Source organism: Carassius auratus, chromosome 22 (assembly GCF_003368295.1).
Source record: "Carassius auratus strain Wakin chromosome 22, ASM336829v1, whole genome shotgun sequence".
In the NCBI taxonomy this organism is placed as follows: domain Eukaryota; kingdom Metazoa; phylum Chordata; class Actinopteri; order Cypriniformes; family Cyprinidae; genus Carassius; species Carassius auratus.
In genome coordinates this window covers 12,169,682-12,189,736 of record NC_039264.1, presented here as the reverse complement: position 1 = coordinate 12,189,736, position 20,055 = coordinate 12,169,682, and the positions used below count along the sequence as shown (strand labels likewise).

The 20,055-nt window shown below is 36.4% G+C and overlaps 1 protein-coding gene across 2 annotated transcripts in view; it reads right to left on the bottom strand.

The window, feature by feature from the left end:
• Window positions 1-266: 266 nt before the first annotated feature.
• The window catches only part of LOC113039722 (WW domain-containing transcription regulator protein 1), a 44,133-nt gene continuing 24,344 nt past the window's right edge, over window positions 267-20,055 (bottom strand). The window contains exons 2-6 of one of the 2 annotated variants that reach the window (XM_026197765.1): window positions 19,683-19,822; window positions 7,664-7,890; window positions 4,502-4,614; window positions 4,256-4,368; window positions 267-2,891 (exon numbers count right to left, since the gene is read on the bottom strand). In XM_026197765.1, the coding sequence (XP_026053550.1) occupies window positions 2,710-2,891; window positions 4,256-4,368; window positions 4,502-4,614; window positions 7,664-7,890; window positions 19,683-19,822 (775 nt within the window). In that variant the 3' untranslated portion in view covers window positions 267-2,709. Of the gene's footprint in view, window positions 2,892-4,255; window positions 4,369-4,501; window positions 4,618-7,663; window positions 7,891-19,682; window positions 19,823-20,055 lie in introns of both variants that reach the window. The other variant, XM_026197764.1, reaches the window with a different exon arrangement.

Genomic DNA, 20,055 nt, shown 5'->3' with positions numbered 1-20,055 from the left:
GGTCACCTAAAATACCGTACACTTTATTGTAATTTCCGTTGAAACTTATATGATGTATATACACTTAAGTGCTGGACATTTATTAATATATTATCTGCAAGTACAGTTTTGTTTTTATCCTTGTAAGATATGAAGTACATAAGGCCACATTCCTTTTACAAGAGACCAATAGCAATGAGAATAAAGTGTAATAAATCGTCTTTATCCAAAGTTTTTATCACACCTGTCAAATAACCGATTCTTAAAGACACACAGCTACACATCCATGCTGATAAAACCATTTTATTCTTTCCTTTTTGATTTCACTGACAATTTAAGAGATTTCTTAGAGGTTACAACCACAATTGTCACGTACAGTTCACCGCCATCATATTTCTGTGTTTGTTTTCTGAGCTTTCCAGCAAACATTCAATCTTACAAAACCTAAAGCATGCCGAAGTGTCGAGCGCTACATAAGTCTGGCATCAGACGACACACCAGATTTCATCTCACAGCAAAATAAAATCAGCATTTTACGTATCTGAAGCCATATATTCAACTCCGTGGGATATTGCATGATTTAGTTTCTGGAAAAGCAGTTTATATCATAGAAAATTGTTTCAATCATTAAAAGGTCCCTCTTTCTGAGTGTCACTCAAGACACCGAAACTCAACCTTAGTTGTCCCAAACTGAAGAAAGCCATCGAGTTGGACGTCTCTGAGGTCACTCGGGCTGGAGAACAGCTGGTATCGGCTCTTTTTGACCCGCTACTTAACCGTTCGGTCCTCATGAAGGACGTCATGAGCTCAGTTTGACCTACAGCGACTAAAAAACACCCCTCCTGCCCAATCCACAAATCCAACACACTCCAATTCATCATAACCCATCTGTAACATAACCATCAACAATAAAGAAATCACGGCGGAGTGGGTCTATACACCCTCCATGCTATGAATATCAAACAGATCAAACATGCAATACAAAAAAATTAGACCTGTGTAGAAAAAAAAACATATTTATGTTCATATATTGAACTGGATTTCAGGCGGGGTACTAAAATCAAGAAAAAAAAGCAAGTGTCTGCCCCAAAAATCATCCAAATGAAGGCGAAATTATCTCTGGTATCAGAAAATACTTGTAGATAGATATTCCCCCGAAGATATCGAGGGACTAGATCAGTATTGGCATTATTCGTAGTGCTTCGAAAACATTAAAAATTCCTGAAAAAAAGGAAAACAGATCTAAAAACTATTTAAAAAGAAGTTCATAGCTCTTGATAAATACGAAACTGCAAACTAATTCAATGCACCAGATGTCAAGAGCACAGAATAGAGAATAGGAATACTGTAGCAGTACATAAAAACATATATGATATGAAACAACGCTTGTCTACAAATGCCATCATGAGCTTCACACAACAGCTAAACTGGAATAAGAGTAAAACATGTCTGAAATAGTAACTTGTTGGATATAAAGTCACAATGTAAAGCTTTGACAGGCACACGTGTGCTACTGATTTGGCAAAAAAGTGAAAAAGCAGGGTGAATCTCATGAAAACGTAAGGACCGCTGTGATCTTCTGATTATCAAACACCCTTGAGAAATGATAACATCCAAATCAAAAACAAACACAGACAAAACTCGATTTGCATTACTGTCATACAAAAACTTTTTTTTTTGATTGTTCTGTTGAGTTTGTTCTTAATTCTTATTCTCTGTCATGACTCGCATTAGTGTTTTAATGTGCTATCTAACGTGCTTAATTAATATTCAAAATATCCTAATGGTCCTATAAAAACTGGCTCAACTTTCTTTAGGGATTTATTTGTTGTTATTGATCCAAATATATATATATTTCTTATAATTTGGAATTTCCAAGTTTATATCTTGAAATCGCGAGTTATAAACCCACAATTCTGATAGAAGTCCAAAATACGAGAATTAAACACAATTCTAAGAACAAAATTCAGAATTTTCAAAGTGAACTCACAATTCTGAGAAAAACATCAGAATTCTGAGAAGTAAATTTGCAAATTCTGAGAAAGTCAAGAGAACGAGAAAACGTGCCATTCTAAGAAAAAAATCCAAATTACGAAGAAAACTCTCAGTTATGAGAAAAACATCAATATTGTGAATTGTCATTTTGTAAACAATGCTATCTTTTATTTATTACAATTGGGTGTTTAATTCTCGCATTTTGGCGTTGTTTTCTCAAAATTCTCAGTTACACTTTCAGACACCTGACTACATGCAGAATTGCGAGACACAAATTTACAATTGCAAGAAAAAGTTTAAATTGTGAAAAAAGTCACGACTACTTTCTGATAATGTTATTCCTTGGCGGAAATAAGCTTGCATACGTTGTAGACAGGTGAGACTCACCCGCTAAAGCTTGACTAGCTCTAACTCTGGGTTAAACACACAAGCGTGCCTGTTAAACAAGATCAAAACACTATTGAGCTGTTTCTGCTATCAAAGTGATCGTTCTGAACACAAACAGTCAGAACTAAATCTACTGAACAAACACACTTGTCTTCCTCCACTACGCTTCGATTGATGCGCGCTCGCTCGTTCGTTTGTTCGCAGGCTAAACACTTTGGTATTGTTCTTCGACTCGTGGTGGAGTGAGGGAACAAATCTGACACCTAAAACTGGAGGAAGAGGCTGATTGAATATATAATATAATATATGTATTTATATAAAAGAGTCTTTAGTGTGGTGTGAGCGAGTCTAGAGCCAAGTGAGGAAGGGCTCGCTCTTGTTCAGAACCGACTCCACGTCGTTGAGGATGGGCATGAGGTCGGCTCCCTCCAGGGTGCCCAGGTCCACGTTGGTGCCAGGCATGGAGTCCAGGAAGTCTGGGAAACGGCTCTGCGCTGGGACGCTCATACTGACCGGCACCATGCTCTCACCTGCAGACAAGAACAGAGGTCAGGGAGGAAAAATCATTTCCCTGGCAGGCTAAAACTGGGTTATTATTACCCTCTAAACATCTATAAAACTACTGTAGCTAACGATCATGTTCATTAACTGGATAGCGCAGGAATCACCGGCCAGGGGAAAGTTGAACATGCTATACTGTATATGTTTCATTGATTTAGTGATTTATTTGAGAAAGAATCCCTTGCATCTGCAAGAAACGATTCAGCATGTAACTGATAAACAAACCGGATCTGAAATCTTACAAAACCTGTCCAAAATATGCCCATATTTCACCCCAAAACGACGGGGCAACACATAATAAAAAATTATTTAAGCAAAACATGCATCAGTGGGTATAAAGTACTGAGTTATACATATATGTAAGATACATTATCTACACATACTGCAAGTATACATAATGTATAGAATATATATGGCAGATTTTTCATGGGTAAGTGGAATAAAAAGTCCCTGGAACTGTAAAGAAAATATATTATATTATATTATATTATATTATATTATATTATATTATATTATATTATATTATATTATATTATATTATATTATATTATATTATATTATACTTTGGAAAACAAAAAAAGATTTAAAAAATTATTATATTTTGGGACCATTAGGACAATATAATTAATTATATAATTACCATTACATTAATCATTTCCATGACAAGAATACTGAATTATTTAAATAGTAAATTTAAAATAGAAAAAAAAAATAGTATTTAAAAGTGCACACCATTGAAGGATTTGTTGTACTGTCTATAATATATAATGATTTAGGTAAAAAGAAAAAAGAGATTCTGACAAAAAATAAAAACATAAATTATGATTAGGAAAAATTAGAAAATAAAATAAATAATAATAAATAAATAAAAAAAATCTCAAAGTAGTAATGAAAAAAAGAATCCAGTGGTAATATGCTTATTTTCGTGCAAAAGGCTACAACATTATAAAAATAAAAAATTACATGAAACAAAATAAATATTAAATTAAACAAATGTTATTACTTTTATTTATGCTAGTTTATTTCTCATTTTCATTTAGTTTAACTAGTAAAATAACTAAAAAACCCCACAAAGCAAGTCAACTTTGCTTCTATAGCGCTTTATACAATACTGAATGAGTCAAAGCAGCTTTACAGCATCAAACAGGACAATAGTTTATCGATAATGCAAGAGGACAACAACAAACAGATGATGCAGTGATGTCATCCAGTTCAGCTCTCTTCCAACAGTGTCTGTGCAATCAATCAAGCAGACAATAAAGCCAGAAAATACTGTAACAGGTAAAACAGCACTAATGCCCTGCTCTGTCGTGTGTTTATATCTGGTGTGTACCTGTGTCCATCTCCTCCATGCTGTTGAGGAAGTCCTCTGGAGTGGTGGGGATGCTGTAGCAGCCCAGTCCCAGCCCACTGTCTGTGCTCTGCTCCCGCGAGTGATACGGCCCGCTGCACACACACACACACACACACACACAGGCCTTTAACACGACTGCACACCCTCACAGACCCCTCTGGGAGATCTGGACAGATCAAGTCAAACTCATTGTGAGTGTTTTGAGCCGGTAAAGAAGAGACTCACCTGTTGAGGAAGGGGTCGGAGCTGTTGTTGGGCATGTTGCCCTGCGTCATTGGTGGAGAGCTGATGTTTGCTGCCATATTATCAGAGTCCATGGGCAGCTGCCGGAGCGCCACCTCCTGGAGAAACACACACACACACTGTAACCCCAACACACTCGCAGAGAGAGGAAGAACTAACATTTACACTCACTCACTGAAATAAACCTGTGCTCATAACACTGCTGCTTTACTGCTGCTGCTCAAATAAACTCTAATATATACTTTATTTCCAAGCAGTGATGAGATATATATATATATATATATATTAGAACTGTCGCTTCCAAAATAAAAGTTTTGTTCACATAATATATGTGTGTACTATGTATATTTATTATGTATATATAATGTAAATACACACAAATGCATGCATATACTTAAGAAAAATAGGTTATGTTTATTTTTTTTATATACTTATGTTTAATATAAATTATATGAATACAAATATATACATTATTATTTTGGATGTGATAATATGCGATTGATCATTTGACAGTTATTCATTCAATACCTATTATCTAAATTGAATAGAAATAAAAAAAGGGGTGTCTTTTATTTTGTATATGTGGTATTTCTTTTTTCTTTAATGATTAATATTTGCTATTACTATCTCAGTGTTGTTATTGTTACCTAAACCTATATAAATATTTTTCTTTATTAGCTGAAATAAAATAAAACAAATATAAGATGACAATTGCAAAAATGTTTCAATGTTTAAGCTAAAGTACCATAATTAGTATTATTAAAACATAAAATAAAATAAAAACTTAAGTAAAACTTTTTTTTATTTATTTAAGGTGTCCTTGTTACACGTTACATGTACTTACTGTCATAATAACAATAAATGATGCATAATTACAAGTAATGCAAGTAACCCTAAGCCAAAACTTAACCATATAGTAAGTAAATGTAGTTAATGCATATCACTCAGTACTTTAACGTATAATTACACTGGAACAAGGACAACTTAAAAGAAAGTGCAACCAAATGTGACATTATGAATGCATGCTTGTGTTCAGTAACTTATTAAACGTCATTAAACATAAAAGCTAAAACCCTGAAAATGATTATAAAGCTGAAACTGTAAAAACAAAGTAATTAACTTCTGCTCACAACTAAGTTTTACTGATAATTTACAGTGGCTTTCTGAAATGATACGCTCCAGATTTCAGCTCGGTCTGTTTATATATAGACGAGATTCAGGGTGGAGTGCGTTCACAAAAACAGCTGCAAGAATTCAGTCCAGAAGAAAAGCGTGGAAGACGTCCAGAACCAGAAACCAACGTCTGACTCATCTCTTTTTTTTAAGCTGTTGTTTTTTTCAGCTTTAGTCCACAAACATATGTGAGCAGCATGTCTCCTCGCACAGAAAAACACGTCGAGCATCACAAACTGAGTTTACAGAGTCACCCAAGAGTCAGAGATGTTTCATATAAACAAGCTGCGTGAGGTCTGTCTGGACTGGATCGATGTGTTCTCCTGGGAATCATCTCTATAAACCTGAATTTTGATTTATGTCCTTGATGAGGGGAAAAAACATAGCTTCTGTAACACTAGATGGAGTCAGACTTCACATCTGACGCTTGTTTGGTTAAAACTGCCTCTTGTGTTACAAGTCATAAATACATGTCTCTCTTTAGGAAAACTTATTTCATTCACACATTTAATTATAAACAACAACAACTAATGTTAATAATATTGTTTTAATTATTATTAGTTTGAATTACTTTTCCTTTTTACATTTTCAGTTTTCAATTTACAATTTAGTCATTTTGTTGTACTTTTGTAATTTTTCTCAGCTTTCTTTTCTATTTAAAGCGTCGGCCAATTTCAGATTGAGTTATTTTAGTATAGCAACTTAAGCTTTATTTATCTCAGTTAGTTGACAAGGCAGCATTTCTTTTTTCTTTTCTTTTCTTTTCTTTTAGGTTCTTTAGGTTGTAAGCTAACATTTCATCAAATATAAACATCTTCTTATTAGTGCTGTTAAATGATTAATCACGTTTAATCATAAATGTAAATATTTTCTAAATATATGCTATATGTGTGTATTTATGTTAATATCATTTATATTATTTATAAATAGATTTAATATATAAACGTATATTAATATATGTATACCGTAAGTTTGAAAACGTTTGGCTTAAATATTTTATATGAATAAACAGTGCTCATAAACGACTGCTGCGGTCGAATACACTCTTTATTCTCATGTTTGTCAAAGTTACACTTTTCAGTTAAAGGGATACTCCACCCCAAAATGAAAATGTTAATCACATGTCGCTCCAAATCACCATACAGCTGCGTATGCTCTTCTGTATCAGCCACGCCACAAGGATGCACTGTTTTCTTTCAAATCAAAGCTAAATACACTTAGAAACAGCACATCCTTGTAGCGCGGCTGATGAGAGACACAGAGGAGGGAGGGAATTGTTGAATAAAGTCTTTATTTTTGTTTTCTTCACTTACAAAAAGTTTTCTTGTAGCTTCATAATGTTACGGTTGAACCTCTGATGGTTCTTTCATACTTTTCTGGACCTTGACTGTCTAACTTACTTGACCGTCTATGGGACAGCCTCAAGACTTCCAGTTTTCTTCCATAATATCTTATATTGTGTTTTTATGGGTTTGAAACAACATGTCAAAAAATAGAAATGTGTAATCCTGGGGGAAGTCGTGTAATGGTTAGAGGGTTGGACTCCCAATCGAAGGGTTGTGGGTTCTAGTCTCGGGCCGGCAGGAATTGTGGGTGGGGGTAGTGCATGAACAGCTCTCTCTCCACCTTCAATACCACGACTTAGGTGCCCTTGAGCAAGGCACTGAACCCCCAACTGCTCCCCGGGCGCCGCAGCATAAATGGCTGCCCACTGCTATGGGTGTGTGTTCATAGTGTGTGTGTGTGTTCACTGCTCTGTGTGTGTTCACTTTGGATGGGTTAAATGCAGAGCACAAATTCTGAGTATGGGTCATCATACTTGGCTGAATGTCACGTCATTTTCACCTAAAATCACCTTTTAAGAGCATACTGGTAACAACTGCTGGATAGGGGTTTGAGGACTCAAGAAACATAAATGATTCTTAACAGCAGCATGAAAAGAATATATTTGTTTGTCCAGCGGTCACTCACCTGTCTGAGGAGCTCCTCCTGTCTCCTCTGGATGCGTTCTCGCTCCATCTGGATGCGCTGGAGTCTCATCTTCTGCTGGTGCTGCTGGGCGCTCATGGGGCTGCTCATGGTCATCATGGGCTGAGAGCTCTGCTGCTGGGGACCCTGGACCTGGACCTGGACCGGGACCTGCTGCTGCGGCTGCGTCTGCTGCTGGAGGTGCTGCTGATGGGCCTGCTGGCTCAGCACTGCCACAAACACACCACAAACACACTCAGACACAGCCTCAATTCAACAACTTCCTCCATCCGGCAAGCTCTAAGCTGATTGGCCGGTTTCATTTACTAGGAATCAGACATCTACAATGAGAGATACTTTGCATTCTGAGTTAGAGTTGTACTTGTTACTTTGGTTGGACAATCATTTTAAAGTTTACAGGACATATTTCCAGTCATTTCTCCTGTGACTGGCTGCTTTCCACGTCAGTCAGAAGGTTGTTTCTCTCTAAATGGGTTGTTCTTTGGCAAACAGCCAGGCTATGTGCGCATACATAAAAGTCTGTCTGTACAAAACCAGACAGGTTCATTAATCCAAAATCTAATCCTCATGCTAAAATGGCAAATCATAGTGTTTAGAAAAGTGTCTTTATTTCTGGTTGTCTGAGGAAAAACAGGTTAAACAAAGACGACACACAAACACAATGACTCAATTACAGCTGGCCAGAACGCAGCACGGAAAAGTGTTTACCAAGAAACCTCTTCCCAGTCCTACTGGAAGAAATTACTGGCCTTAAAATGGCTTTAGTGTGGCCACCGACAACAGGCAAATCAAGTTAGTCCACTTTTAATGTTAGCTGTACAAAAGACGAGTCAGATTTTAGTGTTCGTGACAAATTTCTTTCTTCTATCTGAGCTAAATAATTATACTGGATGCTTTTGTTCATAGCACTACTGTTCAAAAGTTTTGGGGTTGGTAAGACTGAGCTCTTAATCCCCATTCACACCAAGAATGATAGCTGTAAAGATAACTATATTAGTGTCCAAATGCACCAATATCGTCTGTTTATTATAAGTGCACGCTCATCTGCCGCTTTAAATTCTTGAGCTCGTTGTAGCAGGATGGATTGTAATGGCTGTCAATGTTTGTATTGTTAATCAACTGGAAAAAATTTGTTCTGAAAGTGATTCCAACGATATTGTTTCTCTGTGTCTTTATCATTATAGCTGTTGTGTGGACTGTAGCTATTCTTTAATACTGAGAACGATTTTTGGAACTATATATTTTGCATTATCTTTATAGTTATTAGTGTTGGGACAATAAATCGATGCATTGTGATTCATGAAACGATTCTGTGATTTTCGTAATGCATCATGATTCTCTCTGGAATAGATTCTGAGTTTAGTTTTTAACAGCAGATGGCACTCTAGCCTAGTTTTTAACCACGCGAAGAAGTGCGTTTGTGCGTTCGGCTAAGTAATGTAACAGTTTAAATGTACTTGCACATCGACTTCTATGCTTTTATGTTGCGAGATTAATGTAAACATCCTTGTAATTCGCTTCAACCTTTTCGAACTTTACGAATGATTATTTTAGGTTCAAGTGGTGCATGTGTAAGGAACTGGAAGAAAGCAGAATACAGCTATTTCTAAAGCACGCAGTGCCATCTGCTGTCAAAAACTAAACTCAGAATCGATTCCAGAGAGAATCGCGATGACTTATGAAAATCTCTGGATCCATGCAGAATCATTTCTCGATTTGCGATGCATCGATTTATTGTCCTAGCCCTAATAGTTATCGTCCTTGGTGTGAACAGGCCTTTAAGCTCACATTTATTTTTATTTTTTTATTTATTAATTTACATTACATAAAACAAGTGATTTCTATTTGAAGATAAACATACTATATTCCTGTAATGACGTCTTGGGATACGCAGAGCTGTCATTTTCATATATCTCCGTTTTGTTCTGTTTCCAGTGAAACGCGATTGCAGAGTTTTTTTTAACTAATACGGACACTTTCGAAAGTCTCCGTTTTTTTTTAAATAGATTTTTAATGTAAAAGCCTTAACTATGAATTTTGATCAGTTAGGGTTAGGGTTAGGCTTAATTAAACATTAATTTCTTTAAAAAAATTATCTTACTGACACCAAACATGTGAACTGTAGTGTCTCTCTCAGATTTCAGTATGCTCTGTTGTGATTGGCTAACGTCCAGGTAGATGTTTAGTTCACACTGTTGAACACTAGGGTGGGCCTCTTTTAGATTACATTAAGTTCAGCTAAAAATGAACATTTTTGTAAATGTTTTTACGATTCATTTCTGTATTCTACTGTGATTTCATTTATCTCTGGCTTGTGAAAAGCTGTTCTGTTTCGGTGTAAAGAACGTCTGATGTTCTCAGAGGAACAGACCGATAAGAAACAATGTTTGCTTCAAGGACGCAGGCAGAGTTTCACAACTGATATGAGAGCACAATAAGATTCACATGCGTTACTTCAGTTCAAACTCAACCAGTCTGGTGATGATAATCTTCTCACCGCACACAGGAAGAAATGAACTGAGTGAAGAGTGCTGGCGACTCCTGGCCATACGGAGCATGTGTGTGTGTGTATCTGTGTGTGCGGGGTGTTTATCTGTCGGGTAAACCACTTTCACATGGACAAAACATTCCTGTAAAAGCCAGATGTGGGCTGAAAGAGTCGTGAGATACTGCACAAACAAAGCACAGTCTTTCTGCTCTCTGGATCACGCCAGCAGCTTGTACTGCTCTTGGATTCATTATTGTGCAGTTTATTTAAATACATAAAAACTCATACCATGTCCATGGCCAATGATCAGACTGGAAAGGATTTAACAACCTTAAGACTTAGTTTGTATTCTGTTCTATTTGGTGCAAACCAAACAGTGAAAATTACATTTGTTACAATTTATGATAGACATTGTCCAATATACACTCTTAGAAATAAAAGTTATTGACGGCCCCATGACACACCTTTAACATCCATTGAACCTTTCTATAGCAGAAAAGATAATTTATAGGAGAAAAAGGTTGTTTAGATTATGAAAATGGTTCTTTTAAGAACGCTCCACTAAAAAGTTGGTTCTTCAATGGCATCGCTGTGAAAACACCATTTTGGAGCCTTTAATTTTTTAAAGTGCACTCAGTTTATGAAAAAGAAAAATCATAGAATATATAAATTATTTTATTGAGCTTAAATTTATTACGCTGTCGTACATAGATTCATGAACAGGAGCCCAATGTTTTAGAGATTTACAGTATGGTTTAAAACAAACAAATTAAAAAGACTCTTATTATGTAATCAGGTAATCAGGAAACCAAGGAAATTGGTGTTTTCTTGCTGTGATGCTACAGTATGTGTTTGCTGATTGGTTTATATGGCATTTCTAGCTTAATAGATTTAAGAATTTTAAGAAAATACAATATAAAAGAAAAAAAGCTCCACTTGTTCGTACGAATGCAAAGTCACTTAAGATAAACGTGTCTGCCAAATGTATTAATGTAAAAGTACTGGTCAAAAGAGTCAAAAGAGCACATACCCAAGTCTCTGTAACTTTCAGGTCTTTCAGGTTTTAATGTCTGCCAGACCTAAATTATGTCTGAGCAAATGAGTAATGTCATTAGCACGAACACACCTCTCCTCAGCAAATCACATTTGTTCAGATCCCCAATTTACAAGTAGGCTATGTCTTAAACATCTGCACGGGACCCACATCGTCTCAAACGTGCAAAATACTCAATCAAACTTACTGGACGGAAAAAGTTGAAGCCCATCCCCCTCTGTGTATCGCAGTTCTACTATAAATGGATTTCTGTTGGAGAGGGTTACATAATGCACAAGAGAACGGTTTCAAACTGGCACTTAACCAATTTCCTTGTTAGACTAAATGCAGTGATTCTCCAGACTTGCTATAGACATGTTCAGGCTATCAACTGTCTAGTGAACAGGAAGACAACACATTAGCTATCGAAGTGTGGTAAATGAGAAACTGGGTCAAAATGTCAAGAGATACGACCAACTCATGTGTTATCACTCAAAACAAAACAAATCTGCGTCGCGTAAAGAAGCCAGCAACTAAACTCTACTAAACTCCACAATCATAACCAGGCAGGAGCCGAGGACTATCACAGTTTTCTTTCTTTATAAGATTTGCAAACATTTACTGACATCAAAAAGGTCTTCAAAGGATCAGTTTTACGGATGGAGTGGAGGATTTGGCAACCGAGCAGTTGAGGAGAAGCAAAGACGGCCTTATATGGTCAGATGAAGAGGAGACTTCGCTAGTTCAGATCTCTCTTCTGTCACTGAAGTCATCAACTATTTGTACTAGCAATAAGATCATTTGCACTGTGATATTATTTTCCATGACAAGTCAAGGGTTAGTTCACCCAAGCATGAAAACTGTCATCAATTGCTCACCATCACTTAATTCTAAACATATAAGGCCTCCGTTCATCCTCGAAACACAAATAAAGATCTTTGAAATCTGGCAGACTTCTGTTCACCATATTTGATGTGCTCTGTGGATATGTGTTGAGCAAGGTTTAAAATCGGTTCATTATATTCAGAAGACTTGGATTAAATCACTACCTTAACATAGATTGCTTTTCATGTCTTTGTTAACTTGGTGGAATGGATTTACAGTGGAACGACACAAATCTCTCAGATTTCGTCAAAAGATCTTCAATTGTGTTTCAAAGACACTGTTGGTGAGTAGACAACAACAGAATTTTAATTTCTGTTAAATTCTGTTAAAACACTTTGTATAAAAACGAATTACTGTGAATTACTGCAAAAATCACAAACTTATCCATTATTTTTTTTTTGTCCTGGTGCAAATATTAATGGTCCCAAGAAAAAAAAAAATCTTTTGTTTGATTCTGAGGCTAAATATGTTTTTTGAGGTTCAGTTAGATTCACATTTAAACGTCGTTCATCTAGAGGTCAAAGTTCATGGCGTTCACTGTCTGAGCTCAACACAGTCCAACAGGTGTGAAGCAGCACTGACTCTTGGTTACGATCCATTCCAGTGTGTGCCGCTGGTCCAGATGTGAACAGCTTCAACCCTAGCCTTCAGCCCCCCCCGAACATCTGAGAGTCACAACACCCGCCATGATAGAAAACACATGCGCAGCGGACGGGGTTCGTGAAGGAGAGAGAGAGAGAGAGATCGGACGGAGTCGATTGAGTTGCTAAAGCCACACCAACAAAGAGCTTCTTGTTTCATTGATTTCCCAGAAACGGCATCAGCTGTCCAGCAGGGTCAGCAAGAACGACAGGAAAAAAGCAAAGGAAAATGTCCAGGCCCCAAAATCTGGGAGACATTAAAGAACATCCTGTCCCAAAAACAGCTCATAACCGAAGCTCATATCTCGCTCCACTTACATTTACTTGTGCTTTTTATGATGAAGATCTAAATACCTTCTCATAAAGACAGCAAAAGATATGGACTATTGTACATGAGACTGAACTTTCTGTCCACTAGGTGTGTTGAATACTGGTATTCACGATAACTGGGATATATGTTACTACACTAATTAAAAAATTGTGTAGTAAGTAATCCAACACAAATGATCTGGTTGACACTCCAGCATAGTAGGCACCTTTTGCACTCATCATAAAACAGAAAATAAGAAAACATTGGGTATGTTGCAATCATTTTGTTATGGTAAGTTATTTTGGCCATGATCACCATGTAGTGGAGATCTAATATCACGACAGCAACTAATTTCCACTATTATAAACAGAATAGATTGAAACTCAATGCCCCCCAAATTGTCAAACTAAAGTTACATCACAGAGTGCACTAGTCAGTGTACACTGAAAAATTCACCAAAAGTAGTGCACCATTCAGACAACTCTTATAGTTTTTCAGTCAACCATTTTAAAGATGATACCCACATGATACCCACAACATGGTTGTGTTGATGTCTGTCAAGTAGGGGTGGGCGATTTGATCACAATGTTATTTCACGATATGAGTAATTTTATTTCATGGTAACAAAATATATCACAGTATAGCTAGCTTATAGAATAGCTAATAAAGTTCTTTATGATCTAATCATTTTTGATACAATGGAAATTTCATAATTCTTGTCTTCGGTGTCAAAAAAAAAAATATTATAATAAATACGAAACTGTACATGCAAAAAACAAAACAAAAAAACTGTAAAACTTTGTTCGTCTTTGGAACACAATAAAATTTTGGATGAAAACCAGAAGGCTTTTGACTGTCAATATAGTCCATCTACCATCAGTGATACAACCATAAAATTATGAAGCGACAATAATGCTTTTTGAACAAGTAGAAAACAAAAATAACGTCTTTATTCAACAATTTGTCTCCTCTGGAGATTATGAGCTGAACGCAGGCAGCGTATGCTCTTCTGAGTCAGCTGCGCCACAAGGTTTCGATGTTTTCTTTCAAATCAAAGCGTAAATATAGGTAAAAAACACAGAAGTAATTTACTTGGCAGTCTATGGGACTGTCACAAGCCTCCCGGCATTAATTCAAAATATCTTAAATTGTGTACCAAAGACAAATGAAGCTTTTACGGGTTGGAATAACATGGGGGTAAGTAATTAATGACATAATAATTTTTCATTTTGAGGTGGAGTTACCCTTTAAGAGCTGCATGGATCCAATATGTTGTTACAAATGCATTTTCATTCTCAGCTGTTACTGTGTTGATGAGAAAACTTGCATTTTGACACATGCATGTGTGCATTTAATTATTCAAGGCATATAATTGGGCTAGTTTTAGGCTAGTTTTGAGTAAAAATCGGGTGGGTTTTGCTGTGAAAATCTGGCAACCCTGCATGTAGCCATGATAGAGATTTCCAATTTCTACCAGTTAACCATGTCTACTGGTATATTGCCCACCCCTACTCTCAAAGATCTTTAAGTTTTTATAAGTGAAATGATCACTGATTAGTTTAGTAAACAGACAATTACAAACAAGATGTATTAGCATGAATGGCAAATCATCTGGATCATTTCACCTTCAGAGTAGACACATGCTAGTCACGGCACTAGAGCAACACCCTCATGCCATTTCATCACATCGCATGTTCAGATTAGTGGAAGTGTGGGAAACGAGTCAAATTATCAGGAATGAGATTGTGGGATTGGAGTGGGAGGTAGACAATTTATATAATTATATCAAGCTCCAGGGTTGATAGGACTCCAGGAACGCTAGAAGGCAGTACTCACCCACCCGCGGGTCCAGCCATGAGGTGCTTTGGGTTTTGTGGTCAATGAAGTATGTTTCTCCCTGAGGGGTGACGGCCTGCTCCCAGCCCTCGGGCAACTGTCCTGTTCAGCAACAGTACAACAGCTAGAGATCAGCCAGCAGCCTGACCCCCACCCAGAGTGATGACCAGAGAAGAGGGATTCATTCACCGAGCTACTCTTTGGTCTACTTAAATGTGCAAAAATGACACTTTAAGAGGTACCCTTAAAGAGACAACTTTATGCTTTATTTAACACTAAAAGGTACATAGTAATATCTTAAGGATATATAGCTACTACTAAAATGCACCTTTTAATGGTAAAAAAGGCAAAAAGTTATCTGTTTTAAAGCTGTTGTACCCCCAAAGGTTCGATTTATGTGCATTTGTTCTGACAGCTTGGTGGTTTGTGTGCAATTCATCGTTTTATCAAAATGTAATTACCAAAATGACTTTCCTTTTCAGTTGATGTAACCAAAGTCATAAAGCAGAATTCAATTTTACACAATATAATATAAAATAAATTCAAATAAATCTAAATGGATAAAATCCAGTTTGTATTCATAATGGATTCATACAGTTGTGAAAACATTTATACAATTTACAAGAAAAGTTTACATTTAATAACTCTTTTTTCTTATAATGTCATGTGGTGCAACCATCAAGAAAAAAAAAAATTGCATTTTCTGTACACAATTAATAAATAGTGTTTTGAATCTTAATTATAATTCTAATAAAATATCTTAATATTTTTTTTCAAGGCAACAAGTTTTATTATTTTAATTAAATTATATTAAATAATAGTTACTAAAAAGGTTACTGCTGGAGTTGCACCACATGACACATTTTTCAATCTTATCTATCATTGCCTTGTCATAAAAAAAAAAAAAAAATCTGATATCATTAGAGACCTCTAGGTGACATAATTTAATGTTTAAAAATTATTATAAATTTGTTTTTGTTTTTTTGCATGCTAGACCGTATGAATTTTTTCTGGAGGACAACAGCCTCCATTTTAATTAAAATTAGATTAAATAGAATTTGTATTCAGAAATTCAAAACAAACTCATTATATAAGATATTTAATGTCATTGTATGAATGAAATGCATTTTGTATGTTTTATTACAATAAAAAAATAGCATTTCATCATGACACATTCATGTTCACATACTGGGCTCAATTTCTTAAGCTAAAAAAAGCAGTCTCAGCTGCCTTTAAAACTCTAGAGTGTGATGCAATATGGCATTAGTTGTTGTAAGTGAGGGGGGATAAAAGCTATGAAAAGCATTCAACAAAACTGTATTGTTCTAATAATGCACTCCTGCATTAGAGTGTCAATTACCCATAATCCCTAAGTTTTGAAGGGGGCCCCACCATGAATCACTGCGAACACACAACAGGTGAAGGCTCAAGCTGGTCTAAACTAAGAATACAGGAAATCTGGTGCCTCTCAAGTTCCTAGAGGCTGAAAAAAATAATAATCCTCCATCCAGGGTACAGAGTAAGCACAAGGAGTTGTGGGATTTTAGGCACAGGGTCTGAGTCACTGCTTTCTATTATACGTCTGTTGAACTTCTTCTAGTTTCCGGTGAGCCAAAATGGATGACACGGCCATATGAAAAAACCTGAGTGGTTGAGTCACTGGAAGATCGTAAACCGGAGAAGTAAGTGTTTGAGTTTACAGAAACGCAGCCATCTGAACGAGTGTAGCAGGTTGGCTTAAACACACATCATTATTTCAGGATGAGCAGCTTTATTCACTTCCACACAAGCGCAGTGAGACATTATCACCACTGCTTCCTCCCTATTCATCATGTGTGATACCTTCACACTGAAAAGGAAACGTTGCATTTGATTTGCTTTTATTTACAACAAGGTAAAAAGGAAAACGTTCTGAGTTTTTGTTAAACATCTGTACTTCCTGTGAATGGAGACGCCATCTCAACTTCACAGTATGTAACTGTATATGTTGAGATAGTTTCCGTCTACTGTATGCAGCGCTGGAAGGAATATCTCTCGCTCCAAACTCTTTCATCTTGTTCTCATCCCTCCATCCCTCCCTTTTCACAGGAATCTGTTTCTCGGCTGCCAACAAAGCTGAGGCACACCTTTTTTTCCATTTCATCACAAATCAGGATTCGGGAAGAAAAAAAGCCAAACAAAGACGCACATTTGGAAATCGTTTAAGTACAGAGTAAGAGTGGCGGCCCGTGTGACAGGACAGAGCAAGCAACACGCAAAACATGATACAGAACGCCCCATGTACGACAAATCTAATACAGCTTTAAAAGCCTTCAGATCTGCTGGCTGGGGAGGCTTTTTTCATTAAATCAGCATTTGACCCCCTCAGAAATACCAGTTAAACCTCATTCAGGGCCTCTGATCAACAGACACACTGCTCTACGTGCTGCTATACAGAAATGGAAGATAGCCTTCATGTCATATACACATACTTTAATTACTAAATGAAACACTTTGTTACTTGGTCTCAAACAACTAGTTTTTTTATGGTACCGAGCCTAAAATAACATAAAACTAAATAAACAGATTCAAATACTGTATATTCTGAATGCAGCCTGATTTTATGTGAAAACCTATTTTATGCGGATTCGCATGAATTTGTATGATTTGATTTGCACAGAAATATAAAATTTTTTGAAAAACACTTAAGCATGCCAGTCCCTCCCTAAACCTAACACTCAGTTTGGCATAAACAGATACAAATGTACAAATTTATACTAATTCAGTAAAACATAGCAAATGTAGCTAATGACTGCCATGAGTCTATGGCTTTTCGAAATCGACACCTTTACATTAATTTACTATTCCTTACAATTAATGTTGTTTTTGGCGGCCTGTTTTAATTTTAGTTTTAGTCTAGTCTTTGTGTGAAGCTGTCATTTTAGCTTCTATTAGGTTTAGTCACGTTCATTCTCTTTTTAGTCTAGTAAAGTTTCAGTCAACTAAAGGTCTGAGTGTTTTAGTCTTATTTTAGTCAAAATTATCCATGGTATTTTCGTTTAGTTTTAGTCGACGAAAACTGATGACATTTAGTCTAGTTTTAGTTAATGAAAATTGTATTTTAGTCTCTTTTTAGTAATGCAATTCTATTTAACCCAGTCAATATAGTATAAGTACCTAGCAGTATAGACAGTCGAGTATATTTATTTTAGCCAAACCCATTTCAAACAAATTTATCTTATTATATTATTGTTACTTTGTAGACTCAAGAATACATCCATTCCAGACACTTAAGACTCTCTGACTTGAATTTACAACATTAATTTTTCCAGCCAAACATGTTAGAAGTACACACATCGGTCCTTTCTCTGTGTCAGACTTAACTTGTGTTTGTTGTCGTTTTCTAAATAATGCTGCGAGTGAGGCTCGAGGAAGTGACGTCGCCTGACGAAAGCAACACTACTTCCAATACTCCACTAATATAATCCACTTGAATTCAGAGCTTTTTTTGTGCGCTGAAAGTGCTGTGGACTCCATCCTCTGTTGGGATGTGGGAATTTATTTGAAGCGACCCTCACAGTGCATGGGTGCTCTCTAGCTGCTAGCCATTGAGTCTGCATGAGAAGACAACTACATCTTGAGTTTGCGATTACTAATGAATTTGTACGATTTGATTCGAAAAACCAAAATACTTCTTCTTATAAAAAGAATAAGTATGAAGGTCAGCCCCTAAATCCAACCCTCTGTGGGGTGTAAACAAATCATACAAAAACGTACAAATGAGTTCATATGATTGTCATCAATTGCCATGAGACTAGTGCAAAATGACTTGCCATGGGACTTTTCAAAATCCTCCCCTATATACTCATTTACTATTCTCAACTAATATAGTCCACTTTAATTTTACATTTTTAAATTAAGTTTCTGAAATTTTTTATTTCAGAATTGATTCAAAACTAATTTTAGAAGAAGAAACAAGCAAGAAGTTCATGGCTAAACCTAACCTTCATTGTTGCATAAAAAAAACTGTATGAAAATGCACAATTGAGATAGCATAAATTAATTCTAATTTGGCAAAATGTGAAAAAGTTAATAATTGCCATGAGACTGGGATGAAATGACTTTGCATTAGAATTTTCAAAAGTATTCCCTAAATGCTCATTTACAATTCTCAACTAATATAGTCCACTTAAATTAGAAATTTGAGAATTCGGAAACTGTGGACAGTGGACACCATCTTTATTGAGATGTGGGAATTAATTTGAAGCGACTGTGGGTACAGTCTTCCGTTGAGATGGGGTTATTTATGTGATGTGACCCTCACTGTGCACATTGGTATCCACTGAGTGTACAGTATATCGGTTGAACACTCATTGCTGTGGTGCACTCAGTTATGCCCACTATGGTTTCGGATACCGCTACAATGGCTATTGACTTTAAATAGTTCACTAAATAAGAGTAATTTATGTTTTTGGTAAAGCATGCATGCTGCAAAAATGGTGTGGGTATAAGACCATAGGAGTTTGTTAAAATTTCTAACCATTAACACACACATCTAAATGCAAAAGTAAAGAACTGCATTTTAGCATGCTTGAGGTCAACTATTTTTCGTTTATTAAACTCCATGAAGTTAATTCCAATTCCACATCAGAGGTTTGATATTAGATGTCTGTGTGAATGTCAAGGGCCGTCGAGCATTGGAGTTACACAGGTCAAGCACCTGTAGCAAAGCTCTTTCATAGCTGATTGAAAACAGCTCAGGACAGCATGTGTGTTTTCATGAGTAATGGGGAATGTGGACGGCTGGGAGGGACGTCTTTCACACTCACCGAGGTTGGGTTGAGAGAGGGCCATGGAGCGCTGCTGTATGTTGCCGTTGTTGGAGGCTTGATTGTGCAGACCCATCTGGTTTACTGAGGGTGTCATGGTCTTCCTGGGGTCATGCCAAGTAGTGATCTTCTCAACGTGACTGCACAAGAATGAAAACAAAATGTTCACATTAAACACACTGAAGAAGAAAACCTGTTTTTCTTCAGGTCAAGTAAACCAGAACTTGTTTTTCTTGTATTCTAGGAACACAGTGGTGATTTAGCTCATCGGACACTTCAGCCTGGTCCCAACCCTTTACTCCAAAACCCATTTAAACCCAAGTGTCTCTCAGAAGACACATTTAGATTTCTTTGCCATGTCTAACTACAGTGG